This window comes from Phytophthora parasitica (genome assembly GCF_000247585.1).
Source record: "Phytophthora parasitica INRA-310 unplaced genomic scaffold supercont2.4, whole genome shotgun sequence".
Taxonomy (NCBI): domain Eukaryota; phylum Oomycota; class Peronosporomycetes; order Peronosporales; family Peronosporaceae; genus Phytophthora; species Phytophthora nicotianae.
This window is the reverse complement of record NW_008648990.1, coordinates 129,213-154,702: the sequence shown is the minus strand read 5'-3', so window position 1 is coordinate 154,702 and position 25,490 is coordinate 129,213. Positions and strand designations below refer to the sequence as shown.

Here is a 25,490-nt window from a genome sequence, read left to right as displayed (position 1 = left end):
TAGCTCGTTTCGAGCAAGAATCGTTTGCTTCTCTTCAGAAGGACGCCAAAGATGTACTCCTTCGCGCTACAGTAGATAGTGGTGTGTTTTAAAGTGTCTAATGTTTATTTACAATTGACAACTTCATCTTATCCGTCAATTTTTATCTTGATAACTGTAGCGCTTTCGTACAGACCAGCTCTCCAAGGTGATGACTTTTTTTCTTCTTCTCTGGAACTATTCTCAGAAAGGGCTTCAAAAATCGTTAAATAACGTGGCGTAACCACGATCGACTGGTCAATGACCACTGGAGGTCCAAAGCATAACGAGCAGAGCTTCGCGCACGTCCAAATTTTATATTGTGCGGCCTGGGAACGGGACCACCTGGACGGAGTTGTACTTATTTTTTCGCTTGCCCATGGAGAGTCGTCAGATAATTTTAGCGCAGGGCATAGTACTAATTCAATATTCCCTTTATGAATAGCTCAAGATTCGTCCGCTAGACACCCACCGTCATACAAGTATTTCGATGGCCAAGATGATAAGGAGTGTAAGTCGAGTAAGTCTAGCAGGCGGACAGAGGCTGTGGCTGGATGCCAAGCTCACCCAGGTCGCACCTGCAGACTCGGCAACAAAGCGGCGAGATACTAAGACGAAACGAAGATTGCTAGACACACACGACCTAAAGTTTAGTTTTTTTGAGGCGTTGGGGGTCTTTGGAATACCGATGACCCTCATTCTCGTATTGTGTTTCGTCTGGACGGGATGGCTCATAGTCGTGTCTCTAGCTCCGAACGAAGCGGCCAACTGGCTCATGGACACCGGCACCTATGACAATGGACAGTTCTGGCTCATCATCGACGCAAACCCGGAGTTGACACGCATGGGTGTCGCCGGCCTACTGTTTGTAGCATTGTGCTACATGTTTGTATTACTGAAGATGATATGCTGGCGTGAAAAAATATTCATACCAGTATTCCTTCGACAATTAGAAGCAAGACTTCTAGATAGTTTGAGTGCATCTCGATTAGAGTCGAGAACTTGGTCGGTTGTTGTCGCCCCAAGTTACCAGCAGATCCACTCATCGTGGAAAGACCATACTTCGTTTAACGGCAAGAAACGCAAGTTATGGGTAAGAATCCCTTTTGCTTTGTTTGTAGCGGTTGATACCACATCTGAGTTATTTGTAATTCTCGTTTTTTTTTGTTATGCAGAACGTATACACGAAAGTAGTCGACCTTGTGATGCAGACAATCGTGCTTTTCGAATTATTAAAACGCGGTAATCCTGTGCCGATTGTGTATGGTTATACGTGTTTTGTCGTCATGAACTCGTTGTCATGCGCCGTAAACATATTTTCAGCAAAGGTTTCGACCCTCACGGAGGTTCTCATTGACACCATGTACGTCATTTATATGTATCTGCATGCTCTTGCATGTATCTAGCTAATATCTTTTATTCAGTTTTGACTTATCTGCTGCTGTACTCTTCCCCATCATCACACTCGTGTTCTGCTACTACAATTTCGAATTCGACCGTGACGTGTATCTCTCTCAATTAGATAAACTCATATCTGGCAGTTTTGAACACACAGCGCGCATGTTTGTAGACCAGTCAGAGATTGCCCTGTTTCGAGTGAGTTTCGATTCATTGCGATTTAGTTCTGGACTCGATCTGGTCGTACGCATTGCGCTGAATTTATCATTCTGTTATCGGATTAAACGTATGATGGAGGTTATGATTTGGCGACGGCGTCATTCGTGGATATCGGGTAGAACGAGAAGAAAGAGTTCCGGGACTATTATCCCACTTGAGCACAAGTCGCCGGTCCCGAAATTCGTTGGAGCTTTGTTCCTTCTATATAACGTGGCCATGGTGGTAATAACTCAGCAGTCGATTGCTCACTCTGTAGCTGCTTGTTCTGCGTATCCAGAGTGTGTCGTATACGCGTATCATTGGACATCGAGCGACATAGCATGCCCGTGTTTAATATTTATTGACATTAACAAGGCTCCTAAAACGTATGAGGAGTGGGTACATCTACCTAATGCGTACAGCACTCTTCGAGCGCTATCAGTAACCGGGAGGTTGGAATCAGTACAGATTATCAATCGTGAATTGTCCGAATTGCCAAAAGAGCTTCGCTCTTGTCACAATCTGCGGACACTGTACGTTGTTACCTCTCATATCAACGTCTTGTGTACTTATTCTCAATGTGTGTTGAACTGGTTAGGCAGCTGATGTATACGAACACTCAGAATTTGCCAGACTGGACTGGAGAATTCAATCATCTCGAAACTTTGTAAGTGCTTAGATGCTCTTATTACCGTTAGATGATTAGTTTCGTAATATATCTTGTGACAGTCACATAGAAGGCAAGGCGGGCAGTATGAATTTACGAGAGCTTCCAGATACGCTTTTCAGCAATATGCCGCATCTAGCTATGATTCATCTTGCTGTTCATGGGAGGCTCGAACGAATTCCACCTCTATCGGGTGTACCACATCTGCAGAGCCTTTCGCTTGCCTGGTTGCTTCAACTTCGTCAACTTCCGGACTTCGATCTCATTCCAGACCTGCGAATGCTTGCCATCTCTGTTGTTCCCTTGCTGGAGTGGATACCAGATATGTCTCCTCTAGATAAGCTCGTAGACTTCACGATGATGCCGGGTATTATTTGCTGCAATGGCTTTCTTGGTGCTTGTGACCTGGCCGACTTCTTTTGCTTGGGTGATCCGTTTCTCGGTTTGCCTCCAGCAAAATGCCTAATGAACGCCACAAACTCATCACTACCAGTCACCCCGTACTTGGGATATAATGGTACTCAAGACGCTTTCAAGGAATATGCACCGAACGTCTGCGCTAAATGGACAGGTGGTGCTGTTTACATTGACAACACTCCGACTAAAGAGAAGGTTGAAATGTGCGACGGAAAGTTGTTTAGAAAGTGCCATCTTCCAGGAAACGTCACTGGAATTTGCAGCAATATGCGGTTTCAAGTGCTGTCTTGTGTTTATGACGATAGCCGCATCGCATTGAGGCAATATCAGATTGACAAGGGCATCGGTCCGTTGTGTGATCCAGTCGAGGAAAAGTGGCTTGGATGCAGGGAAAGGTAGCGTGGCTACAATAAAACAGAGGAGTTTTGCCTGTAATAAAAGAGTGAGTAGTGGAATCTTACTTGAAAACCGCGAAAGCTAGTACAATACGACGTGCAGTAACAAACCAATTGGGAAATATTTGATCTTTTTTTTTTTTTTTTTTTTTTTTTTTTTTTTTTTTTACTAAATCTTGAAACGTGGTAGCATTATCACTCCGTGGTGAAAAATAATCGTGTTTGGGTATGCTTATCCACGTTCGTTTCTTACCTGGACATCGAACTTAAACGATCTTTTTATCACCACTGTTGCCTACATCTCTTACGCCGACAGCTTTTTGGTGATCTCCGCGAAGCTCTGGCCCTGAATCTTCGCAATTTCAAGTTCAAGGTCCGTCGGCTGACGTGATCCGTCCGAATTGGCGAGGGTTCCAGCTCCCCAGGGGCTGCCACCGTGGATCTCCTCGTTGGTACCAACGAGCGGGGACCGGTATCCCAGCGGTACGAATGTCATGCCTTGGTGGGCGATGAACGGGGTCATGCTCATTGCCGTGGTCTCCTGGCCGCCGCCGAGTGACGCAGAACTGAAGAAGATACCGCACGGCTTGCCAATCAGACCACCGTTGACCCACAGGCCACCACAAGCGTCGAACAGACCTTTGACTTGCGTCGGCAGCATACCGAATCGCGTGGGGAAGCCCAGTAGAATGCCGTCGGCGTTCTTTAACACGTCGGGGGTGGCAACAGGCAGATCAGGCTTAGGCGGGGCGTGTAGCTTCTTGAGTAGGTCGTCGTTTAGCGTCTCCTGGATCTGGTAGACGCTGGCCTTCACGCCAGGAACAGACGTCACGCCGGCCTTGATGGACGACGCCAACTTGGCGACGTGGCCGTACATGGAGTAGTAGATGATAGCGACGTTGGTCATGGCTGACGAGCTGGTAACGACGCAGATCGAGTTATGATCACTGCTCGGCAATAACGATAAGCCTCTAGGTCCGAGTCATGGAAGTGATCACGTACATGGAGTGTCCGTGTTCCACTTGGCGGCTGTTGTGCTTCAACGTGGCTCCATGGTGATTACATAAACCTGATTTTAGCTAAAGTTGTAAGGTTTTAGTAAAAAAAACTTAATAGTAATTCAACGATCATGGCGAGCAATGGAGAGGACTTGGGGGGCCTCTCGCTGGACGATGCGGCGCTGTCTGCAGCCCTACTGCCGGGATTCTTGGACGAGCTGAATGATGCGGATCTGCTGTCTCCATCCGACGCCGGTTCTCCGTCTCAGCTACCACCGTTCGGTGGGTATCAAATGCCTTCGGGGACGTCTCGCACACCCATTGTTGGCCACTTTTCGACGGCTATCACGCCGTCTCCGACGCTAACAGGACTTTTAACAGATTCACCATCCTCTGAGCTACATGTTGACACCTCTGTGGGCGGAAATGAGGCCGAAATGACGTTGAAAACGTCGTCGAAGGGTGTTTTGGAGGAGAAAATGGCAGTAAACAAGCTGCCAATGCAAAACTCGACGCGCAAACGGCAAAAAGAAGAGCTCGCCTACCTCCGCAACAAGGTCCAGACACTGGAACAAGAGATGGAGACTAAACGACGGGAACTTATGACCTCAAAAGGTCAAGATAAAGAGAACAAAGCTCTTACAGTCCAGATCAGAGGCCGACGAGGACGAGCCATGCGGTGGCAACGCATCGCCAAGCATCAGTTGGTGGAGAAACAACGAGCCGAACTACAAAATCTACAGCTGAGAGCGTCTCTCATAGACCAGATCAAACTGGCCCGTAGTTTACAGAAGCTACTTAAAAAGAACGCTGCCAGGAAGGACGAAGGTACGGAGGCTGCGCAGCTCCAAGCACGACTAGAGTTTAGTAATTATTGTACTGGATCAAGTGAAGACTCGCTGTATGAGAGCCTGCTACGAGATATGGACGCGGTGTTCTCAGAAGTGGACGTAATCTGTGCTAGACACCCAGTCATGCAGAGTCTAGAGGAAGGCTCCGGTGTCTCTAGTCTCCATGTGGGTGAGACGGAGGCTCTGTACTTGGAAGCCACGAACTCCAAGGTAGTTCCTTTTGGGATGGAGCAGACGTGTTCAGCAGTATGGCGGTGCTTGTCGAAAGATCACTTAAAGCTGGCGGACGGCACGTATCATGGAGTAGCTAGCTCAATCGATACTATTCGTGCCAAGGCTCTCACAACGTTGCGAGTGAGCAATACAGCCGCGCGTATGCAGATGCGATTCGCTATTAAGAAATATGTGGAGCCGGGGCGAGTGGTGATCACTCTTCAATGTGCCTCTGAGAGTGAGGGACCGCGCGACCTGCTTCATGGACTCAAGATGATGCAGCGTGCGTGGGTTGTTATTCGACCTGTGCCTTGTGAAGCGGAGGATGGCGATTTACCCTCTGAGGAGACTATTATTCAGCTGTGCATGCGCCTCACCCCGTCATTGTCAGCACGGGTCCTGGATACTCCTGGTCAGCGCACTGGAGCGATCACAGAGCTTCTGCTTGCAGCTGTCCACCGAAATCTAGGCTGGTTGTTCCAAACGGTTGAGAATATTCTGATGGAGCACAGTTTTGAATCCACACCGATTTAAATGGAATCTGTGGGAGTGCTAAAAGTTGATTGTCAATAAATGTGTGTCATTCTGTAGCTTCGAAGCACTTTTCCTATTGTTATGATGCATGTTCAGTTAGTTTTTTTTTTTTCAGTTTAAGTGCTTGTTGGTACAGCCAGGTGATACATAGCTATAGGATTAAAGGACTTCCAGCAACAGTGAGCTGTTATACAGCCACGTCAGCTTGGGCAAGATCGCTAGATTTAATGAAAGGGTTAACCCTTTAACGTCTCGGTGATCTATCGCATGCGTCCCGCAACCAATCACCATACGCCAAGTCAAGTTTGACAAGCATGACAAATGACTACATTTCGGTGGTCGTCAGTTTCTGCTCACTAGAGGCTCAACTTTGAAGTGCACAACTACTTTTCCCAACAAAGCAACCAACGCAAGACAAGACTCGTGCAGCATGGGCAATCTCGTGTCCCAATATCTGGCAGCAGCGCTGGACCGAATGGCCAATTACTGGACGAAACCAAGTCGTATTCTCCTACTTGGTCTCGATGGCGCTGGCAAGACGACGTTGCTGTACAAAATGAAGCTGGGCGAGGCTGTGACCACGATTCCAACGATCGGATTCAACGTTGAGACTTTCCAGTACAAGAATATCGAGTTTACTGCGTGGGATATCGGCGGTCAGAGCAAACTTCGACCGTTGTGGCGCTTCTACTACGAAGGTGCTGATGCTGTAGTCTTCGTGATCGATTCAGCTGATCGCTACCGTATCGACGAAGCGGTCCACGAGTTACATCGTGTCTTTGAAGATGACGCGCTTCGTGACTGTAAATTGTTGGTACTGGCCAACAAACAGGACCAACCAGGTTGTATGGACGTCGAAGAGATCCGTGACAAACTGGCATTGCGTCGCGTTACCAGAAATCCTTCACACATATCGAAGACCGTTGCTCTATCTGGACAAGGAGTTGACGAAGGCATGATGTGGTTGAGCAGGATCGTCACTGGCAAGTAGCACCATCGTCACAGCGAACACGCTGAAAAAAAAAACTACATGTATACTCGAAAACAAATTTTATTTTACATCTTTTCACCATCTTTCGTTAGATGCTGGCAATGGACTGCAAACGCAATATCATCATAGGTTTCCGTGCCTTTGCCATTTGCGTTTCAGCCCAGCAGCGATCGCGTATCCTCGACAAGCAGCAGTTTTTCCAACACGTGGTGCATAACGATAACAGTGCGGTGGTAGCACCCCACAAGCACATTCGCCAGCGTGCCGACAGCCACATCACTAGCAGAAAACTCTGCTCGACCCAGAGGTGAGACTCGCATGCAAGTTTGCGTAAAACTCATGGCATGATTCGAATCGACACAAGACGCCGTGTAGGTTAGTGGACGCAGCACATTCCAGCCTCTCTCCTGTAGTCGGATATTTAACGAGCCCTCAGTCTGTACCATGGCATTCCAGACACAAATGATCCGTGTGCAACCATCTTCGGTCCATTCGTAGTAGCGCTTCACAGTCAGCCAGACTGTCACCAGCGTCTCAGCATCGGGTAGCCGCACCGCATCCGAGATCTTCACAGCAACGACGTCATCCGAAACGTGGCGAATTTCGTACAAACCCGGATGGAACTCGGCATTCCTGTCGGCTAGGCAACGCCACACCGCTTGGTCCACAGCGTTGAGACTGAACGGGAAGACCTTGCACTCGGTGTTTTCCAGGAAGACACCGTTGGGAGTCGAACGCAGCGCTGCTGAACACGCCATATCGCCTTCGAAGTGGGCGATTCCAGCAGACTGGAAGATGCTGTCGGTCTGTCGATACTGCGTCTCCAGCTCCACCCGAAGAGAATCGAAGATGGCGGCCTCGCTGTCGAATAAACTGTGTTGGAACAGTGTATTTGGACGACGGTACTGCAACGCACGCATGACCTGGACATAGCAAGGATGACAAGACAAAATATAAGGTCTGGAACACTCAAAGACTCTGTCTGTTACCACGGTATACAAGCACATCTACTGGCTTACAGCTTGTGGATTGCGGAAAGCCACTTCGAGTTGTTTGAGTGCTCGAAGCTGCTGCTCGGCCATGACGCGAAGGCGTTTGTTCTGCTTCATGGACTTCTCGTACTCGGCCTTCTGGAATGTGGCTATGCGCTCCCAGAGCCCCTCACTTGATACAACTGAGGCGTTCTGACTGCTGTTCAAACAGTCCACTGTTGCGGGACTATTTACCTTGTCCTTATTTGTCTGTGTTTGTGCTGGAGATCCCGGTTCCGTATTACTCGACGGTGCAAGCAGCTCTGGCTGTGGGACCAAGTTGAAGACGATGGCCGTCTCCATGGCCTTCTCTTTGTCTGCTAGAGCCTGTAGCCTGAGCGTCTCCAGTGTCAGTTCCAGTTGTTTCGCACGTTTCCGCAGATACTGCACCTCGTCTTTCGGGTTCATACGAGGTTTCGGGCCTTTGATCTCTTTAACAGGCTTGGTTTTAACCTGTTTTGTCTTCTGTTTAACGGGAGCTACACTCACGTTTGTGATAGTGGACTTTAGTCGCCATTGCTCCATGGGTTGCTTGAGTTTGGCGGTCACAGCGCCGTGGTAGACGCCGCCCATGACGTCCTCATCGGTGTCGTCTTCTCCTAAGTCCAGCATGGCGGGGCTACCGAAGATCGGGACCGCAGCAAGTGACGTAACGCTGTGACTCGGTTCGTCACTGTCCACTCCGCCGGAGCATCGCTCGTCCCGCTGGCGACGTCTGTGGCTGTTGTTGCGTCTTGAGGAGTGACGCGGTCGTAATGGAGGCACGTCCAGGTCTTCGTCGTCCGAATCAAACACAATGGGCGACGCGTTGGCCGATGTGGAGCCTTCGCTGGGCTCGTAGACTTCATCTACCAGCTCCATGACGTCGTGGAGCACCAAGACGCCGTCGGGATCGCCAGGCAGGTCAGTCACGCACATGATGAAGAGCTAGTAAGGTGTTCGCACTGTGCGTTTTGAAATTATAGGGTTTGGCTTGAATTACGATACTTATTTCTGGGTTTTTGTGAGCTTTGCTAAAAAAAAATGTACTAAATTTACTGACAACCGCAGTCTTGGCTGCTGCACATGGGCTAAGGTGGTTGATACCTGTTCGCCCGCGACCAGCATTTACCGGAGTCCACCGTAGACCACCTAGGATGTTAACGATGTTGTTCGGAACAATTTATTCCAGGATCCGCCGGCATCATGCCGCTTGCCGATCTCTTGCTAAATAGCTCAATTGCCGCACGGCAGGTACAATGTTGTTCAGAACAATTACTTCCAAGATCCGCCGGCATCCCGTACATTTATCCAGGCTACTGCACAGCACGAGTTCATGACCAAGCTTATCCAGACTATCCGTACGCCGTTTCCACACAGCGCGGATGCCTCGGCGTCATAGAAACGAGAGCCCATTTTGCTCGAGTTAAACGAACAGTGACGACATCACCAGCGCGACCAAGGTCGTCGATGAAGCAAAGATGCAGAGCAGACCGATATCAATCTATTCAGCGTTACGCTAGTGACACCGATGACCAAGTTTTTTTTTTCTTCCTGGTGTGTTCTCCCTATTTAACGCTTCGCCGCCACCTCCTGCCGTCTGCACTACTATATTCCAGCGCTATTGCATCACTGCAATTACCGTCTGGACGTCACTTTGGAGTCCAACTTGGACGCATGCGCTGCTTGACCATGTCCCCAAATCGGCAATGCCTTCGAAATCACTAGCTCCAAGTATGGGCACGAGAGAAACGCGTCAATTGGACGGTTCAGGTGGATCCCTTACGCTGGATGCCCTTCAACATGGCCGATGTCCCGCGGCGTTAAATAAGAGTGAGGCTGACATGATGACACAAGGGTCAACACGCGCGTGACATCGACTGGCATATGCACCTCCACCTCCTGCGCACCAACGGACGAAATGAAGAGCAGAGCCCCGGAATCTCATTGTCCATTTTCCATCTCGGAGCGCACTTGAAGCACCATCAACCAACAGAAGCAGTAACTATGGCAAGCTGGGCGGAAAACTATCGCAATGCCAATTGGCCGATGATCTACTACATCACGCTGGTGCACATCGGCGCCGTCGTAGGCGCTACGTGTCTGCCAGAATGCAAAACACAGACGTACTGGTGGCTCTTTGGACTGTACGTGCTCAACGGTTTGGGTATCACCATGGGCGCGCATCGCCTGTGGGCACACCGCAGCTACAAGGCCTGTGGCCTCGTCCGCTTCCTTCTCATGCTGTGCAACTCCATGGCTAACCAGGGCACCATCTTCCACTGGAGTCGTGACCACCGCGTGCACCACAAGTACTCGGACACAAGCGCCGATCCACACAACTCTGGTCGTGGCTTCTTCTTCGCCCACATGGGTTGGCTGCTGGTCAAGAAGGACCCCAAGGTGGTCAAGGCCGGCGAAGGGCTTAACTACGATGACCTGTGGGCCGACTGGACCGTCGTGCTGCAGGAGAAGCTCAACCCGTGGGGCAACCTCTTCATGTGCTTCGTATTCCCCATGATGGTGACCACGCACTTTGCCGGTGAGAACTGGTTCAACGCTCTCTTTGTATGTGGTTTCCTACGCTATGTGCTCGACCTGCATGCGACGTGGCTGGTCAACAGCGCCACGCACTTCTACGGCTCAGCTGAGTACGACGACACTATCTGTCCGCGCGACAACTGGTTCGTGTCCGTCTTGGCACTGGGTGAAGGCTGGCACAACTGGCACCACAAGTTTCCGTACGACTACTCCACAGGCGAGGGCGAGTTCCTGCAGTTCAACCCCACCAAGCTCATCATCGACATCTGCGCGCTCTTCGGTCTCATCACGGAGCGCAAGCGCGCCACGGCCATCTGGCACCGTATGCGCGATGCGCGTACCAAGGGGAAATTAGCGGACGTCGTGGATCCGGAAGGCGACGAGCCGCTCAAGGCCTTCGCAGAACTCAAGTCGAAGATGCTGTAGGCAACAAGGAGTGTGTTGTGTTGTGCAGTGGGTAGCCAGATCCCCCGTTGATTCGTAGCACAGAGCACTTACTGCTCGCGTAATGTACATGTATGACCTTCATTCCACAATTGCTCTGTAGCATTCTTCTTGAGACGGAGCACTAATAAGAGCAGTTATGAAGATGGTAACCCAGCGTAACCCTAGGGTCCTTTATTCGAGATATGACAATCACTCCTCATGAATCATAAAGTAAATGCACTCACGTGACGTCAGTACATCACCGTGTCCGCCGCGCCGCATGCCGCCACTCCTAACGCTGAAGAACCCTAGATCTTGCTCGCTACACCGTCAAATTTGTTGTGCCAGCTCCTTCGTGACGGTATGAGCGCAAATTCCCCCTTGATCGACCCCCTCATGGACCACGGGACTTTGGATTCTCTGGGAATGGGCGACATTCCTACGCTTGACGAGCTGTTACTTCCCGAAGACGAGGAGTTAGTCACTGAATTACTCTCCAAACCCTCGCAAGATCAAGTGAATGAGTTAGACCCGACGCTACTGTTCCCTGAGCCTGTGGAGCTGGTGGAAGTGATCTCAGAACCTGTCAGCAGTCAAAGCAGCCCCAGCAATCGGATCTCGAGTGCCACAAGCGACACACAGGCTTCTCCAGACAACATGACCATCACTCTACCAGTGACAGCTCCTCCACGTCGCAAAAGACGCAAAGATGAGCTAGATTACCTTCGAATAAAAGCCAAAGAACTGGAGGAGCAGTTGCAGCAACTTAAGAAGAGAGAGGACGGCGTAAAGGACCAAAATGAGACCGAGAAAGACGCAGCTGGAGTCTCCGTATGGAGGAAAGTAGCTAGAAGGCAATTCGAAGGCAAGAAGAGGGCGGAGAGAGAGAACGAGAAGCTCAGGGGCATGGTGGAAGGTCAACTGACGATAGTGCTGAATCTAGAGAAGCTCCTGAGGAAAAGATCAGCTATGGAGGAGTCTGGAACGTGGGTCAGTGAAAGGAAGCGCGTGCGGGTTGAATACGAAGCCGAAAATGTCATTTTCGACCGAATCTTACGACAATTGGACGAACAATACAAGGAAACAGACGCTGCGTTTCGACAGAATGAGTTTGCTCGGAAGAAGACGGACGGACAGCATATGCAGGTCAAGCCGAATGGTATCTACGGTATGTTCATGGAGTTCTTGTCCTCAAAGATACTGCCGTTTGAGGTACACACAACTGCCACACAATTTTGGCGCTGTATGGCCCAGCCGCATCTTAAGCTTCGAGATGGCCACTATTCGGTGGGTTTACACTGTGTTTTATATGTTGGGAGCTTTGCTGTTAACGTAAATGTGGTTTATGCAGTTAATTGACGGAACGGAGGATACGCTGTCGGCCAAGATGGCGTTCACGGTGCAGCACGAGAAGCACCAAGTTATGAAGGACGCCTGGTTTGCAGTTAAACGTTTTATTGAAGAAGACAGATGCATCTTTGTGTGGGCCTGTGAGACGGAAGTCAAAGGCACGCTCAGCAGTGCTCAGAGGATGCGGCATCGTGACACTGGATGGACGTCAGTTGAGCGTTATACTAATGCAAATGACGATTCAATGGACTCCTGTATCATTCAGACGTGCGTGAGAGTACGGACGGAGCTGCCTGAGGTGATGCCACGCAGCCAAGAGGAGCTTATGCTACTCACAGACATTGTGACTAGCTCGTTCCTAGAGAACCTTGATGGCATCCACCAGTCTGTTGAAGACGCGCTAATCGAAGAAGCCATGAGAAGTAACTAAGCGAAGCGTGTACATGATCGATAGATTACTGTGCTGACTGCTTTGCCGCCTCCTCAAGAAGCAAGCTTTCGATGATCGTGTCGTTCCCCACCTCAATATCTTCCCGTGAGTGAAGCACAAAGTCCGTCAGTGTTCCGACTTCCCACTCTGCGTTCAAGTCGATGTCCGGTGTCATTGTCGAGTACCCTTGAGTAAGAGTAGCCGATCGGGAGCCTAACGCTGGGATACTTCTCAGTACGATCCAGCCCGACTCGCGGAATGTGAGACCACTTGTTTGCGTTCCTGGCAGTTGGATCTCGTCGATGATGGAGTGGCGAACAAGTACAACTCGATCGCTGGCAACATATCGACGTGTCACTTGTCTCCCGAACAAGACAGCAACACTGTCGCCATGTTTAAATTCAACGCCAAACTTCCGCAACATCGTGTCGTCCCGCATCTCAACATGCTGCAAAGATACCAAATATGTTAGTCATATAGCAAACGCCAGAGTCCTACGAATCAAGAGCTTACCTCCTCGATGTACTTGTTGAATTTGACACCAGTTTCAGTAAGAAAGCGCCATGTTGCTGTACTGACAGTTTGCAGATCAAATGGCCAGAGTTTACTGTCTTGAAACTCGAGAAACATTCCTGCAGTGTCACTGGCCTTGACGTCTCGTTTGCGAAGTACCGGGTTTGCCATTGATGCCACGGGGCAGTGTGCGATGTGCTTGTCTGTTTCGACGTAAAGGCCATCAAGACATTGCAGCATTTCATCGAAAATGCCGGTAACACTGTGCAATAGAGGTCTCGTTCGCTTGGGCGTGTTCGAAACCTGAATAAAACAAGAGGTTAGAATATAATTATTAAGGTTCTTGTGTAGCTGATACGGTGACTTTACCTGATCTTCATCTCGTGTGCGTTTGCAGAGGATCCGCTTGAGACTTTTGGCCATTCGAACCTGCGTCTTGAGCTTCTCACGGAGTTTGACATTCTCCACTTCGACCAGTTCTCGTTGGGTTTTCTGTCGCTCAGCCATTCTTTTCCAGAGCGCAATGGAGTTTTCGACATGCATCGAGTTGAGCAGGTTGTCAGGGGAAGAAGGCGTGGTTGAAGGAGGGGATCTACTGTCAGATTTCTCTTTCAACTCGTGGAGTTTGTTTTCCATCTCCTTCACTTTCAAGCGCAAATATTCGAGTTCCTCTTTGCGGCTAACACGTGGTCGACCGAAAAATCTCTTCGCGCCTTTTGTAGATGGAGCGGCCGTCAGTGACAGCGATTGCTCTGCTTTCGTTGGGTTTAACTCCTTTAGAGTGTCGTTGCAGCTTCGAGAGGTATCGGGAAGCGTCTGCGGTGGGCTGGTCTCACAGAACAGCTCTTCCAAACCATCGAGCCACGTACTGTCGTTCGGGCTTGAAGGTGCAGGCTGAATCATTTCCGCGCATTCTCCAACAGCGAAGTCATCGACGAACGCTAGGAAATCATTGAAATTGGCAGCGTCTTGCCGGGAAGAGACTTGCATCTTAAGTTCTTCTCTTTGGGAATGACGGCTGCGATAAGTAAGGGGTTCAACGAGCCGGTCATTGGTAAAATAAGCTGTTCGTCGTCTGTCCGTGCATCATATGCGCTCAGATTTGAGGAACGTCAGGCCACACGTTCTGTATCACGTCGTAATTGCGGTGATAAATGACCAATTGCATCATTCACACGTTGTTGATCTACTGTAACCAATGGTCACTGTCCATTAATACCTGAAATACTTTAAAGCAGTCGCATTAATGAGATAAGAGCACGCCAATACTTTATGACATATAACGTGAGCTTCAATTACGGCGTTGTTCGCTTCGCTGCTTCTTCCAATAGCAAGTTCTCTACAATGCTTTCATTCCCGACCTCCATGTCTTCGCGGGACTGCAGCACAAAATCTGTCAATGCGCCGACTTCCCACCTCGAGTTTAAGTCCAAGTCGGGGGTAAGCGTTGAGTATGACTGGACTAGTGTCATGGGCCCAGAAGCCGAGACCTGCCCCGTCACGTCTTTCAACACTAGCCAGCCAACGTCTCGAAACGTGATACCTTGAGCTGCTGCGTCTCCAAGCTCTGTCTGATCGATAACGGACTCGCGCACGATCACTATTCGGTCGCTTTCAACATAACGACGGATAGCTTGTATTCCAGCCATCTTAGCAGTACGCGTGTCCTGCTTGATTTCGACCCCAAACTTCCGCATTACTGTGTTCTCCGTCGCAGTAGCAGACTGCTAAACAATACGAAAAGTTTGTCAATAGTACGGTTTTCACGATACTAATAGGTGCAGCTACCAACCTCCTCAAAATATGAGTTGTACTTGATACCGGGCTCGCTCATATGACGCCACGAAGCTCGATTGACTGCAGCCAAATCGAAAGGCACAAGTTTGCTGTGTAGAAACTCAAGGAACATCCCAGTAAAGTCGTTGTACTTGACGTCTTGCTTGCGAAGAACCGGATTGGCGCCTGACGCTACTGGACACAGTGCGATGCGTTCATTCGTAATAGCATATAGCGCATCGAGATTCTGCGTCAGAGCGTCAAATTCTAACGTAGAACCAGCATCAGTTAAATCAGTTGCTGTCTCGCATAGTTGCTTAAACCGTTTCGGCGACTCTGCTGTAATCTACACCCACACAACGTATTATCAGCAATAAATCATAAACCAAACATGAATATTTGCTACATACCTCTTCTGCTGCTCGTTCTCGCTTACGTAGAATGCGCTGCAAGCTCTTGGCCATGCGCACTTGCGTCTTGAGCTTCTCACGCAGTTTGCCGTTCTCGGATTCGACCATTTCTCGCTGACTTTTCTGTCGCTGAGCCATCTTCTTCCACAGAGCAACGGACTGTTCTAGTTGCATCGCAGCCTGGGCATCCTCTGGAACCACAGGAGCAGGAGGAGGTGGAGTACCACCGCCCTCCGCCTGTTTCTTAAGCTTGTTGAGTTTATCTTCCATCTCCGCAACTTTCTTTCGCAAATATTCCAGCTCTTCCTTGCGACTAACTCGGTGTCGACGAGGCATCACTGACGCAGCAGTGGCATTGGAAGGTACCACCATACTCCGTTTGTTGCTACTTGCAGTGGTAGAAGAAGATCGACGGCCGCCGCCTATGAAAAGTTCTTCGAGGTTGGCGTCTTGAGCTTTGCCCTGCCCCGACGTCGAGAGCTCGTCCTCCATCCAGCTGTCACTGTCATGACTATCCTCCATCTCAAAGTCGGCGATAAAGGCCAAGACATCTTGCAGCCCCGTGGGCTCATTTGCGAAGGCGTTGGGGGTCAGTCCACTCATCGCGTTGGAAGGTTTGGTGTGTCTGCCTCGTCCAGCACTTTGAGTTGTGCGGCAGCACAGAGAAGTTGTCCCGGCCATGTGGCAAAGCCTCTCATGAGACTCTATGTGCGCTTTTTCCTGCCGCGGATAAGCAGGAGATCGGCTGGTACTCATTCTTAATAATAGGTCCTCGATGTTCTTAGGATTTAATCGCTTCTTGCCAAGGTGTTGGATCACCACCCCGACAGGGATCTTCACGGTTCTACCAAGTGGAGAACGAGAAAAAAATCCATCTATATGCACATGCACGACCAGCAAGTTGGGTCGGCGCTAGCTGGATTTTTGTCCTCTTGATGACAGTCGACAAGTTGGCGTAATCGATTCTTTGTCATGGGCTACGCCCCATTTTGTCAAACACAAACAGTCAATGTGACGAAAAGAAGTTTAGTCCAGGCAAAAGTCTTCCTTACAAGTATTAGTGAAAGGCCTGCCTCAGCATGGAATTCCTCGCTCTTCTTGATTGCAACTTCATACAACAGCATAATGTACGTGGAGGTTGCTGCGGTGTACTGGAGCATGCATTCATACTGTACCAATGGCGTCGACAGCAGCGTTGGAACGTCTGTGTAAACATGCTGGGGGATTTGCCTGAAGACTGGAAGGTGCGGTACGCCATCAGCCAGCTGTCCTTGTTCAGCTGGATTCTCACGTGTGGTATCCCAACCAGTAGCGGTGACTTGCTGGCCACAGACGAATCGCGTCAATGCCGTAAGCTAAAGTTGATCACTTATAGCGCGTCTACCCCGTAACGTCAGTCAACTTTTACCATTTCAAAAATGTCGGAAGACACCGAGACGCTCGAAGCGGTCTTCTCCTTCCTATCGCAGATCGATCTGCCGTCTGGTTTCGAAGATGAAGCTTCGCGGTTGGAGATATCCCATGAAGACGAGGTGACGCTGGACGCTCTGTGTGGAGAAGAACTACCGATTCGAGATCAATTGACACCTGCAACGACACCGGTTAAGAACAGTATCAAGGTGTCAGATGATGAAGCGAGCAACGGGAGTCCGGTGTCTTCGGAAGACTCGGTACAACCGACACAGAGCAAGGAGAAGCCGAAGCGAGTTCGGATTTCTCGGAAGCAGCAGATCGACACTCTGCGCGAAGAAGTCCAGGAGCTAAACGAACAGTTGCAGAGTCTACTACCTCAAGTACAGCCTGGGTCTGCCTCGCACATGCACAACGGACAACTCGTGCCACGACGAGTTTCCATGTGGGAAGAAATTGCTGCGAGACAACTCGAACGACGGGAAAAATCAGAAGAAGAGAACGCAAAGCTGCGGGAAATGCTCCAGATTCAGATCCACGAAGCCAGGAACTTGCGACGAGTGCTCAAGCGCCGAACCAAGATAGAGGTACGAGAAGATTGATTCTAGGTAGTTGTCGTTCGGTTCTAACTGATTTCTTGTTACTGTAGATGATGGAGGATATGTTGGGTATGAAGCGACAGAAGATGCTAGACTACGACGTTCCGGATGATAATCCGCAGGTATTCGAAGATATGCTTCGAGATACCGACGAACTCTACGTGGGTGTAGAGGCCTTATTCCATGAAAAGCGACTGTACGACTTGCCGTGTCCTGGTCGACGACGTGATGCTAAGCGCAACGTCACCAATGGTCTGTTCCTAGAACTCTTGCAACGCCATGCGGTGCCATTTGATATGGCAACAACCGAGAAAGCTGTGTGGAAGGCAATGAGATTAATCATCTTTCAAGGATTGACCAAGGTCCATGAGTTCTCGCCACGCGTCCAGTTCCACGCTCACCACGTCGAAGAGTCCAGCAATACACTTAAAACGAGTTTCTTTGTGGAGGCCGCCGATCTAGGCGACGTGAAAGGCGCCCAGCTCCGCAAAGTGGTCCGCAAATATGTGGAAAATGATCGCGTGGTGTTCATTTGCAAGAATTTGATGGAGCCGATACTGCATGACAAGGGAAAAACCTCTGGATTCTCCTCACGTACGACGTTGCGCATCGTTATCCGTTCTGACGATTCGACGGATTCCGGACTTGGACAAACCTCACGGATCGATAGCCACTTTAGCGCAACGCGTCACAATCAAGGCCTTTCGATTTCTCGAGATGTCACCTCACCAGCTAACATGGATGTGGGGATTGAGGCGTGGGATGAAGCCATTTCTCGCATTGCTCATCAAGTAGAGAGCTTAGCGATTGACGAGTCGTGCACCAAGGTTAGCTCGTCTTTGTCGGCAGTAAGATAATCTATCGCAATGTATTTTTCTACTTGTTGGCGGTCGCATACTCCAAAATACTGCAGTCCAGAGAGCGAACGGATCCGTCAACATTAGCGACCGACACACGACTATCGTACAGTTCTCAGCAAGAACTTTTTGAGCAGTTTTTCGAATGAGTACGTTGATGTGTAAATTATCTTGACTGTATGCTGCTCTCTAAGAGCTGGTTCTCGTGCTGATTCGTTACTGAAGATGCAGAAACTTTGCCATCCTTAATGCATTGAGTCCCACAAAGCCTGCTCGATTTCATGTCGGACGTTCTTTCGAGAGCAATTTGTAAACACAACTGCGTTTGGACGTGACGTAAAAGCACCAGACGCGACCTCGAGATGCATCTTGTTCAAATTGCTGGCCAGTTCTTTTTTAAACGCCGAGCTGTTATCCAGCAACAATGAGGTCGCAGACGAAACCAAACCAAACAAGTGCTCTGGTATCATGTCAGTCCACCACAATAACTTGTGCATATGAAAAGTTGTTCCTCAGACATCTTAAGCTCAAATAGTAGTTCAGCTGCTCGGTCTCGTCCTTTGCGGTACATGGACGTCAACTGGTATCGATACGTCCACTGGTTTCGCAGCTGCATCATCCTCCGAGCCACGAACAGCGAATCCAACCGGCTTCATTATGTCACTGCAGCTCATTGAGACGAGTCCAGCGCTCATCATTCTGGCCGGAATTGGCCCTTCCAGAACTTGCATCACAGCGTTGCGTGCACCCGACGGTGTGTTTGTAGAGGGGCTTGCCGAAATTCGGTGGATCCTGTTCCTCTTTAGCGATCCCGCAGACGACAAGGCGCTTTGGAGTCAGGTAGCGTGGCTACCTGCTGGATCTCTATTAAGCACGTTGAAGCAACTTATAGAGGATGATTTCTGAATGGAAACTTTATACGATTGTGGAGATGGCTGCGATTGAATTGGTCGCTGGAGGTGTAACAATCAACGCAGCAGCAGGGAAACCTTCCGTAAACAGCACTGGTGGCCACAAGTTGAGAAGATCCACTGAAGCCGTGAAGCGAGCGCATCAATGCTCCATGGTGTCGTAGTGACAACAACGATAACTGTCATACATGATCCTGTATTTCCTGATATACGACACAGTACGATAGTCCCGAGAAGTAGCATTTCTCTAAGGTCTTAATAAAATTTATTTAGATTTGCTATTTTTATCATTACCTGTAATATCCTATGCATCGTATAATTTGTGAAACCTTAGTATTGTAAAGGTTATTGGAATGCATGGCAGTACATTGTTGATGTCAAATATGCACACGTTTTGCCCGCGTAAACACAAGTTTCTCCTCCACATGTGACCAGCTGTTACATTCGTTTACTCATAGTCACCAAGCCCATTGTGCCTTCCCACAGCTTGGTGCGAGGCAATTGGCAACAACACTTTCCAATTCGCTTCAAGTCCGACGTTTGCTCTTCCACAACTCGCAACAAATGCCGCAGAACGAGGTGGAGACGCTTGAGGCAGCGCTCAGGTTCATCGCACAGTATGAGCTGTCGACGGACGAAGAAACTTCTGAGACCAATGCCGTGAACGTCACTTCCGCCTTCCAGCACTCGCACAAACTCAACAAGGCGCACTCGCTCGAAATACCGGAGCGCCGCTCTTTCAAACACTCGCACTCGCTTGAAATCCCGCAAGACAGTGAAGATGCGCTTGATCCCGACATCCATGCGGCCGAAGCATTCCTCGAGGACATGAAGCTCGAGCCTGAGTTATTCGACCCCACACCACCAAATCAGAGCGAAATGCAAGGCTTCCTGCATCCAACGCTGAACACGATAGATGCCAGTGCTCTGAAAGCTCCACCTTCGCAGCCGCGGCGTCGGCTGTCGAAGAAGGAGGAGCTGCGTGAGCTAAGAGATACCGTGACTGAACTGTCCCAACAACTGGACCAACTGCAGGCGTCGTCGACACCGAACTCACCTGCAGAAGAGGATGTACACGTAGGTTCGATCCTGTCTCAATCAGAGTCACTATGGCAACAGGTCGCAGCCAGACAACTTTTACTACGCCAACAATCGGAGGAGACAAACGCACAATTACGAAAGGCAGTGGAAACGAGAATACGCCAGACCAAGAACCTCAAGCGCATGTTAAGTCGCCGCAACGACTCAGAGGTATGTTTTAATCAGGCTTTGAGTATGCTGCATTCACCATGGCTCACCTGTTATCCGACACAGACTCTGGAACTCATTGGGCTTAAGCGCCGCAAGCAAATATACGTGACTGGACCACCGCCAACAGACAACGCGGAAGTGTTTGCCAAACTGCTAGAGGGAACGGACGAGATGTATGCGAGTTTGGACGAATTGTACATCCAACATGGAATGTCTGAAATACCGTGTCCAGGACGGAAACGCCAGGTACAACGAGATGCCGTAAATGGCGCGATCGTTGTGCTACTCGATAAGAACAAGGTCCCGTTTGATCTGGAGAAGACAAAGAATGCTGTGTGGAAGTTGCTCAGCGGCCGTCACCGCAAAGACAGCCCGTACATTCAGGTTAGTCGGAGTAGTGCGTTTTAATTAAAGCCCGACTAATCGCGACTTTGTGCTATAGGGAACGATCGACTGGGAGAGCCAATTGCATGGTGATATCGTCACCAGCTACGTGTCCTTCACGTGCGTCGCTGGGACAGTCTCCGCTCTACTTCAGGTTCGCGAAGTGGCACGCAAATTCATCACCGAAGACCGCGCGACGTTCATCACTCGCTCGATCATGGAGCCCACGCCGACAGGAGAAACCGGTAGAATAGGATTGAAGTTTAACGAGACCATGACGGTCGTGGTGCGACGAGGTGAGCCGCTGTCTTCCGGCCAGGAAACCTCCATCATTGAAAGTTATCTCTGCGCCACTCGGCATGATGAAGGTACAGCCGCGGCTCGTAAATTTCGAGGGGAGGTATACGTAGACATCGCTATTGAAGGCTGGGAACAATCGTACACGACCAACAACCAGGAGATCGAGAACTTGCTTTTCGACGATGCGATTCAAGTGGGGTAGTGGGCATAGGCAATAGATTTCTAGCTAACGAGCAATACTTATGGTTCCGTTTTCTGAATCACTTTTGATAATGTTTTCCAAAGTCGATTGGTTTGTTATTACTACATTAGTATTATTTTTTAACGTAAGCGACAATTGCTTATGGAAACTCTGCCACTATCAACGGTTCGTATTCTGTAGTATTATTTTTAATATATATTTTTTCAAACTTTGATATTTTATAAACTACAAATAATCAAAAATTAATAAACTTAATTCTAAAACAGTTCGGATTAAATAATTAACATATTATTATTAGAAATATTAAAAATTCCTTAATGTTATGAATGAAAAAATATATTTAAAATACGTTAAATAAATGCAATCTTAAAAATGATTTTTAACATTTAATTTTTATTTGATAAATAATAAACAAATAAAAATGTATTTAAATTAAAATATTTGTTTTTGGTCCACAACATCCATTAGCTCACGGAGTTCTACGTTTGATTGTAGATCCTGGTCGTCGCAAAACCTATGTTGCTACGTTTGGTTGGTTACGAGAACTCAAAGTCAAACCAAAATAATGGCGCCGGTTCATCCCTATTAATCGATGCCTTTAAATATACTCTTACTAAAAGTTAGAAATGCTATGTTACAATTTTCAAATTTTGTTACCATTTTCAGATGGGTTCGCTGCTGATTTTAAGATATTGTAGTCGTCATTTGCGACTTGCTTGATCATGTGGATCTTGTAGCCATGCATAGAGAAAACCAGTACCTAGGTCATGCGAATCGTGCCTAAACCAGGATCGTAGATATTTTAAAAAGAAATCTACGATAAAACAGAATTTGAGGAAGCGTTTTGGTGACAATACTAAAAAAAATAGTAACGGAAATGGGCTAGCCAGCTTTCAATTCTCCAGCAAATATGTTTCCAGGATGCTTGAAGTTTTTTTTTTAGTTTTTCGCGGACAAATTACCAACAAAATCCCGAAATATCGCTGGAAACCATAGACGCTATATATCAAAGATCATAACGAGCCAACCACGAATGCAACTCAGTGTGTAGTTGGCTACGCTAGGATTGGAAATAATGCGCTCTTGGCAATATTAGTAAGAATTTAGCAGGAAAGAACCGCAAATAGTTATTATTTCATTTTCTTCCTTTTAGTCTTTTTTTCGCGTTCTTACCGGCAAATATTGACCGGGTGGCAAATTGGTACAAGGTATAGATGACATAACTCTGCATGTTATTAAATTGGTTTTGAACTTCCGGCCAGAAACTACATCACGTTTAAGGCGTCGTCAAACAAAATGTTCTCGATCCGTTCACTGTAGAGCGAGAGCTTCTTGTTCCAGCCATCTATAGCAATATCCACAAAGGCTGCATCCCGGAATTTGAGGGCTATTTCCCTGCCGTCGTCGCGTCGATCCACCCACAGATAGCTTTCAATGACGGCAGTTTCCTGTCCCGATGCCAAGGTGTTGCCCATTCGTACCACAGTCACAACTGTTTCTTGAAAAGACAACGCCAGAGCGCCATGGCTTCGAATAGTTGGTTCTACCAAATTGCTGGAGATGAACAAGACACGATCGTGTTCAACGTATTTCCGCGCTGCTCCACTTTCCTGGACGAATGAGGCGTGTCCAGACGCATTGCAAGTGTAATTCATATAGCTCGTGATAGTGTCCTCAGTCTGCTGCGTATCGTGAACACAGAGCTAGGATTTACAAGCACACTCGATAAGTTCTCTGACAGCACGGTGAGTATACAAACATGACGTATCGTGTACCTTAGCATCGACAATATCGCCGTCACGGGTCTTCTGGCCGCACATTGCTTTCCAGACAGCTTTAGCAGTCTGATCAGCGCTGAATGGGACTTGAGTCTTGTCCTTCAACTCAATGAAAAGACCATTCGTGGTCTTAGGGTGCGCATTCTGAGCCCGACTTGGACACGGCAGCTTCGTCATGCCTTTGTTAACAAAAAGAGCATCGACGCTAGTGTAGACATCGTTGATAGTCTCTAATAGCTCTCTGAAGATCTGTTCATTGGTACTCGAGGTTTTGCACTCTAGACTTCGTGCTCGCTTCTCAATCGGCATTAACTCGAGCATCTAAAGCAAAAAACATCAGATAAATGAACCACGAAGGATGAGATAAATCCCAGAACAAACCTCTTCGCTATATCGTCGCTTCAGCATGCGCTTGAGATTCGCAGCCGTCTTGTTGTACGACATGACATCCTTCCGCAGTCTAACATTCCTTGCTTCCGTTGTTCTTCGAAGCATAAACTGCCCCACTGCAATGTCCTTCCACAGCGTCTTTACTAGAGCATTCTCAACCTTGTACGGCGACACATCCTGCAGCGCAGCGCTTTTCATCAACTGGAGTTTCTTCGCCAATTTGGTCGCTAGTGTCCTTAATTCCTCGAGTTCCTCTTTACGTGAACCTTTTCGTTGACGCCGCCTTGTTGGGAAGGGAGACCCTTGACGACACTGAGCTCTACAGTCCAAACCACTGTCATCGTCTCCATTGCTACTCGAGGAGCTGTTCCACGTGGGAAACCCGAATTTGAACTTGTCCAACATGGCAAAAGAGGCGTCGTCTTTCGAGCTGTGGTCGAGGTCATTTAGGACCGTTCCATCGTCGATTAGCTCGAGGAGTTCAGTCTCAGCACTGAGGTCAGCGTGTGGTACGTCGAAGCCGTCGATGAAGTCGAGTGTGGCTTGCATTGAGGCCATATCGTGTTCGGTAGCGCACGCCATGAAGTCTTCAGTTGCGTGGAGGTCTCAGCACAGGTGTGATCGACAATGGTTAGTCAAGTCGACTCAGTGGAGAAATCACAACTTGCTAACCAATGGAAGGCGTGGGAAAGCAGATCCGTTTTCAGATCACGCACAGTTCACTCACCTGGCCAAAAAAGCTCCGCCTCTCCCAAATTCAAGAGCGTCTTGTCCACTCTCGTAACGAGAATCGGGTTTCTTGACCACAGGCAGACTACATATTACTAGTATACACTGCTGTCGAGCAAGGGAAACACAGCACGTCCCATCCAATCCACAACCGTTGTACGGCTGGTACACGTGTAGGAGCCAGCTGTACAGACGATCCCCTCGGTAGTAATCCCTTGGCATGGAATACTCCCTCAACAGAAATAAAGTAACGGTCCCGTTGACCAGTTGCATACAAAACCCTATTATTCCCAGTTGTAAAATGGAATACATTTGAAGTCAAATATTCCTATTCTGGGGTGGTTAACTATGGGAAAAGTCATAACTGCACAGGACATCCGAAGAAATCTACGAAGACTTTGCTGCTTGTGTCCTTGCTTCCTTCCAAGTTCTTTACGGAGCGTGCTCTGCATTTCTCGCAATCCACTCGCGGATCTACCCGATACTCCAGTCGCACCGGCACGAACGAGCTCAAGGTCCTCCTCAATACTACACTCCATATCGTCCTCGTCCAGGTTTTCTGAGCTGTTCTCAGAGCCATCTACAGCCAATTCTTGGCCGCCAACTCCACAGCGTCTTCATCTGTGGGATCTTCTGCAGTAGTGTTCTCGTTCAGCTGGTTCAGAAGTACCTCCACGGACCTTGGATCCTTAGTGTGCAGGCGAGATACCGGCACAACGAGCATTGCATCACCTTCGTCTGGTTCTTCGTAGACGCAGTTGTAGTAGTCTAAATGCCCGGTGTGCTTCCAGCACCTTGCGAAGAGGGACGGTGAAACAAGCCAATCGTTTCTATAGTGGATGCTGCAAACTAAAGATACACGGATCCATTTTTGTGGTACATTCATGGTAAGGAATACCCTTGGACAGGAATAAATATTTGGTTCTTCCAGCGTTATGACTGCCGAGAGGGTCGTCTGTAGCATTGATGTTGGCAGAGTTTCTGTAAACTGTTGTCGCTTACACGAAGTGTGTAATCGACTTCGTTCATCACTAATAACCACAGTGATGGAACGGATAAAGTTGGATAAGTTTTTCATCCTCTGAATACTTATGGTCAACGGGACCTTGTTGTATATATAACTTATCGTATAACATGTACGCGGAGTACGCCGTACTACGCCCACTATCCCACTTGGATCGCATCGTCGAAAAGCAAGTTCTCGATCTCCTGGTTGTTGGACGAATACGATTGTTCCCAGCCTTCAATAGCAACGTCTACGTATACCTCCCCTCGGAGTTTACGAGCTGCGGCTGTACCTTCATCATGCCGAGTGGCGCAGAGATAACTTTCAATAATGGAGGTTTCCTGGCCGGAAGACAGCGGCAGCGCCCGTGCGCAGGCCCTCCGTGAACACGGTCACCGTGACCACCTCCGGAAGAGGGCTCGATGCCATACCGGCGATGAGAGTTCTCAACTCCTGGACATAGTCCAACAACTCCTTCTTACCCTGGCGGGTAGCGAGGAACTTCGACCGTATACGGTACGCCTGGTTAGGCGGCGC

General features: G+C 48.8%; 12 protein-coding genes across 14 annotated transcripts; 7 read left to right on the top strand and 5 right to left on the bottom strand.

Annotated features, from left to right (window-relative positions):
• Positions 1–706: 706 nt before the first annotated feature.
• Positions 707–3,097, top strand: PPTG_03021 (hypothetical protein; the record flags this gene model as incomplete). The annotated part of the gene is made up of 5 exons (XM_008895686.1): positions 707–1,111; positions 1,194–1,381; positions 1,443–2,151; positions 2,217–2,281; positions 2,344–3,097. 5 exons carry the CDS (start codon positions 707–709, stop codon positions 3,095–3,097), a joined length of 2,121 nt encoding a protein of 706 aa, XP_008893934.1.
• Positions 3,098–3,242: 145 nt separating this feature from the next.
• PPTG_03020 lies at positions 3,243–4,142 on the bottom strand. 2 transcript variants are annotated; one of them, XM_008895684.1, is made up of 2 exons: positions 4,096–4,142; positions 3,243–4,010 (listed from the first exon to the last, which is right to left on the bottom strand). In XM_008895684.1, the coding sequence occupies exon 2, from the start codon at positions 3,998–4,000 to the stop codon at positions 3,398–3,400; it is 603 nt and encodes a 200-aa protein (XP_008893932.1). In that variant the 5' UTR covers positions 4,001–4,010; positions 4,096–4,142; the 3' UTR covers positions 3,243–3,397. The 2 variants fall into 2 exon arrangements, with proteins under 2 accessions (XP_008893932.1, XP_008893933.1); XM_008895685.1 differs by having other exon boundaries at positions 3,263–4,040; positions 4,096–4,116.
• Positions 4,143–4,205: 63 nt separating this feature from the next.
• On the top strand, positions 4,206–5,753 carry PPTG_03019 (hypothetical protein). The gene has a single exon (XM_008895683.1). The coding sequence runs from the start codon at positions 4,223–4,225 to the stop codon at positions 5,687–5,689; it is 1,467 nt and encodes a 488-aa protein (XP_008893931.1). The 5' UTR covers positions 4,206–4,222; the 3' UTR covers positions 5,690–5,753.
• Positions 5,754–6,009: 256 nt separating this feature from the next.
• PPTG_03018 (hypothetical protein) lies at positions 6,010–6,801 on the top strand. The gene has a single exon (XM_008895682.1). The coding sequence runs from the start codon at positions 6,120–6,122 to the stop codon at positions 6,678–6,680; it is 561 nt and encodes a 186-aa protein (XP_008893930.1). The 5' UTR covers positions 6,010–6,119; the 3' UTR covers positions 6,681–6,801.
• PPTG_21190 (hypothetical protein) lies at positions 6,727–11,285 on the bottom strand. The gene is made up of 2 exons (XM_008896443.1): positions 7,700–11,285; positions 6,727–7,603 (listed from the first exon to the last, which is right to left on the bottom strand). The coding sequence occupies exons 1-2, from the start codon at positions 8,627–8,629 to the stop codon at positions 6,836–6,838; spliced, it is 1,698 nt and encodes a 565-aa protein (XP_008894691.1). The 5' UTR covers positions 8,630–11,285; the 3' UTR covers positions 6,727–6,835.
• Positions 9,578–10,657, top strand: PPTG_03015 (hypothetical protein; the record flags this gene model as incomplete). Its single annotated transcript, XM_008895681.1, has 1 exon — positions 9,578–10,657. The coding sequence occupies one exon, from the start codon at positions 9,578–9,580 to the stop codon at positions 10,655–10,657; it is 1,080 nt and encodes a 359-aa protein (XP_008893929.1).
• On the top strand, positions 11,021–12,437 carry PPTG_03014 (hypothetical protein; the record flags this gene model as incomplete). The annotated part of the gene is made up of 2 exons (XM_008895680.1): positions 11,021–11,944; positions 12,009–12,437. 2 exons carry the CDS (start codon positions 11,021–11,023, stop codon positions 12,435–12,437), a joined length of 1,353 nt encoding a protein of 450 aa, XP_008893928.1.
• Positions 12,345–13,996, bottom strand: PPTG_03013 (hypothetical protein). The gene is made up of 3 exons (XM_008895679.1): positions 13,320–13,996; positions 12,951–13,253; positions 12,345–12,885 (listed from the first exon to the last, which is right to left on the bottom strand). The coding sequence occupies exons 1-3, from the start codon at positions 13,938–13,940 to the stop codon at positions 12,463–12,465; spliced, it is 1,347 nt and encodes a 448-aa protein (XP_008893927.1). The 5' UTR covers positions 13,941–13,996; the 3' UTR covers positions 12,345–12,462.
• Positions 13,997–14,133: 137 nt separating this feature from the next.
• PPTG_03012 lies at positions 14,134–16,007 on the bottom strand. 2 transcript variants are annotated; one of them, XM_008895677.1, is made up of 3 exons: positions 15,137–16,007; positions 14,743–15,072; positions 14,134–14,674 (listed from the first exon to the last, which is right to left on the bottom strand). In XM_008895677.1, the coding sequence occupies exons 1-3, from the start codon at positions 15,890–15,892 to the stop codon at positions 14,246–14,248; spliced, it is 1,515 nt and encodes a 504-aa protein (XP_008893925.1). In that variant the 5' UTR covers positions 15,893–16,007; the 3' UTR covers positions 14,134–14,245. The 2 variants fall into 2 exon arrangements, with proteins under 2 accessions (XP_008893925.1, XP_008893926.1); XM_008895678.1 differs by having other exon boundaries at positions 14,134–15,072.
• A 128-nt stretch (positions 16,008–16,135) lies between these two features.
• Positions 16,136–18,304, top strand: PPTG_03011 (hypothetical protein). Its single transcript, XM_008895676.1, has 3 exons — positions 16,136–17,133; positions 17,196–18,151; positions 18,228–18,304. The coding sequence occupies exons 1-2, from the start codon at positions 16,555–16,557 to the stop codon at positions 18,000–18,002; spliced, it is 1,386 nt and encodes a 461-aa protein (XP_008893924.1). The 5' UTR covers positions 16,136–16,554; the 3' UTR covers positions 18,003–18,151; positions 18,228–18,304.
• A 1,064-nt stretch (positions 18,305–19,368) lies between these two features.
• Positions 19,369–21,124, top strand: PPTG_03010 (hypothetical protein). Its single transcript, XM_008895675.1, has 3 exons — positions 19,369–20,164; positions 20,228–20,548; positions 20,607–21,124. The coding sequence occupies exons 1-3, from the start codon at positions 19,478–19,480 to the stop codon at positions 21,048–21,050; spliced, it is 1,452 nt and encodes a 483-aa protein (XP_008893923.1). The 5' UTR covers positions 19,369–19,477; the 3' UTR covers positions 21,051–21,124.
• A 1,042-nt stretch (positions 21,125–22,166) lies between these two features.
• On the bottom strand, positions 22,167–24,093 carry PPTG_03009 (hypothetical protein). The gene is made up of 3 exons (XM_008895674.1): positions 23,210–24,093; positions 22,826–23,149; positions 22,167–22,753 (listed from the first exon to the last, which is right to left on the bottom strand). The coding sequence occupies exons 1-3, from the start codon at positions 23,798–23,800 to the stop codon at positions 22,316–22,318; spliced, it is 1,353 nt and encodes a 450-aa protein (XP_008893922.1). The 5' UTR covers positions 23,801–24,093; the 3' UTR covers positions 22,167–22,315.
• Positions 24,094–25,490: the final 1,397 nt, after the last annotated feature.

Excerpts from the sequence above, each read along its gene's own strand:
- PPTG_03020 (XM_008895684.1), bottom strand. The coding sequence starts at position 4,000 with ATGACCAACGTCGCTATCATCTACTACTCCATGTACGGCCACGTCGCC.
- PPTG_03019 (XM_008895683.1), top strand. The coding sequence starts at position 4,223 with ATGGCGAGCAATGGAGAGGACTTGGGGGGCCTCTCGCTGGACGATGCG.
- PPTG_03018 (XM_008895682.1), top strand. The coding sequence starts at position 6,120 with ATGGGCAATCTCGTGTCCCAATATCTGGCAGCAGCGCTGGACCGAATG.
- PPTG_21190 (XM_008896443.1), bottom strand. The coding sequence starts at position 8,629 with ATGTGCGTGACTGACCTGCCTGGCGATCCCGACGGCGTCTTGGTGCTC. Across the intron at positions 7,604-7,699 it reads CTTTCCGCAATCCACAAGCT|GTCATGCGTGCGTTGCAGTA; the intron begins GTAAGCCAGTAG and ends TGCTATGTCCAG.
- PPTG_03013 (XM_008895679.1), bottom strand. The coding sequence starts at position 13,940 with ATGCAAGTCTCTTCCCGGCAAGACGCTGCCAATTTCAATGATTTCCTA. Across the intron at positions 13,254-13,319 it reads GCACACGAGATGAAGATCAG|GTTTCGAACACGCCCAAGCG; the intron begins GTAAAGTCACCG and ends TGTTTTATTCAG. Across the intron at positions 12,886-12,950 it reads TCAACAAGTACATCGAGGAG|CATGTTGAGATGCGGGACGA; the intron begins GTAAGCTCTTGA and ends GTATCTTTGCAG.
- PPTG_03012 (XM_008895677.1), bottom strand. The coding sequence starts at position 15,892 with ATGAGTACCAGCCGATCTCCTGCTTATCCGCGGCAGGAAAAAGCGCAC. Across the intron at positions 15,073-15,136 it reads GAGAACGAGCAGCAGAAGAG|ATTACAGCAGAGTCGCCGAA; the intron begins GTATGTAGCAAA and ends GTGTGGGTGTAG. Across the intron at positions 14,675-14,742 it reads ACAACTCATATTTTGAGGAG|TCTGCTACTGCGACGGAGAA; the intron begins GTTGGTAGCTGC and ends ATTGTTTAGCAG.
- PPTG_03011 (XM_008895676.1), top strand. The coding sequence starts at position 16,555 with ATGTCGGAAGACACCGAGACGCTCGAAGCGGTCTTCTCCTTCCTATCG. Across the intron at positions 17,134-17,195 it reads AGCGCCGAACCAAGATAGAG|ATGATGGAGGATATGTTGGG; the intron begins GTACGAGAAGAT and ends TTGTTACTGTAG.
- PPTG_03010 (XM_008895675.1), top strand. The coding sequence starts at position 19,478 with ATGCCGCAGAACGAGGTGGAGACGCTTGAGGCAGCGCTCAGGTTCATC. Across the intron at positions 20,165-20,227 it reads GTCGCCGCAACGACTCAGAG|ACTCTGGAACTCATTGGGCT; the intron begins GTATGTTTTAAT and ends TATCCGACACAG. Across the intron at positions 20,549-20,606 it reads AAGACAGCCCGTACATTCAG|GGAACGATCGACTGGGAGAG; the intron begins GTTAGTCGGAGT and ends TTTGTGCTATAG.
- PPTG_03009 (XM_008895674.1), bottom strand. The coding sequence starts at position 23,800 with ATGGCGTGCGCTACCGAACACGATATGGCCTCAATGCAAGCCACACTC. Across the intron at positions 23,150-23,209 it reads AGCGACGATATAGCGAAGAG|ATGCTCGAGTTAATGCCGAT; the intron begins GTTTGTTCTGGG and ends TTTTTGCTTTAG. Across the intron at positions 22,754-22,825 it reads GCGATATTGTCGATGCTAAG|CTCTGTGTTCACGATACGCA; the intron begins GTACACGATACG and ends TGTAAATCCTAG.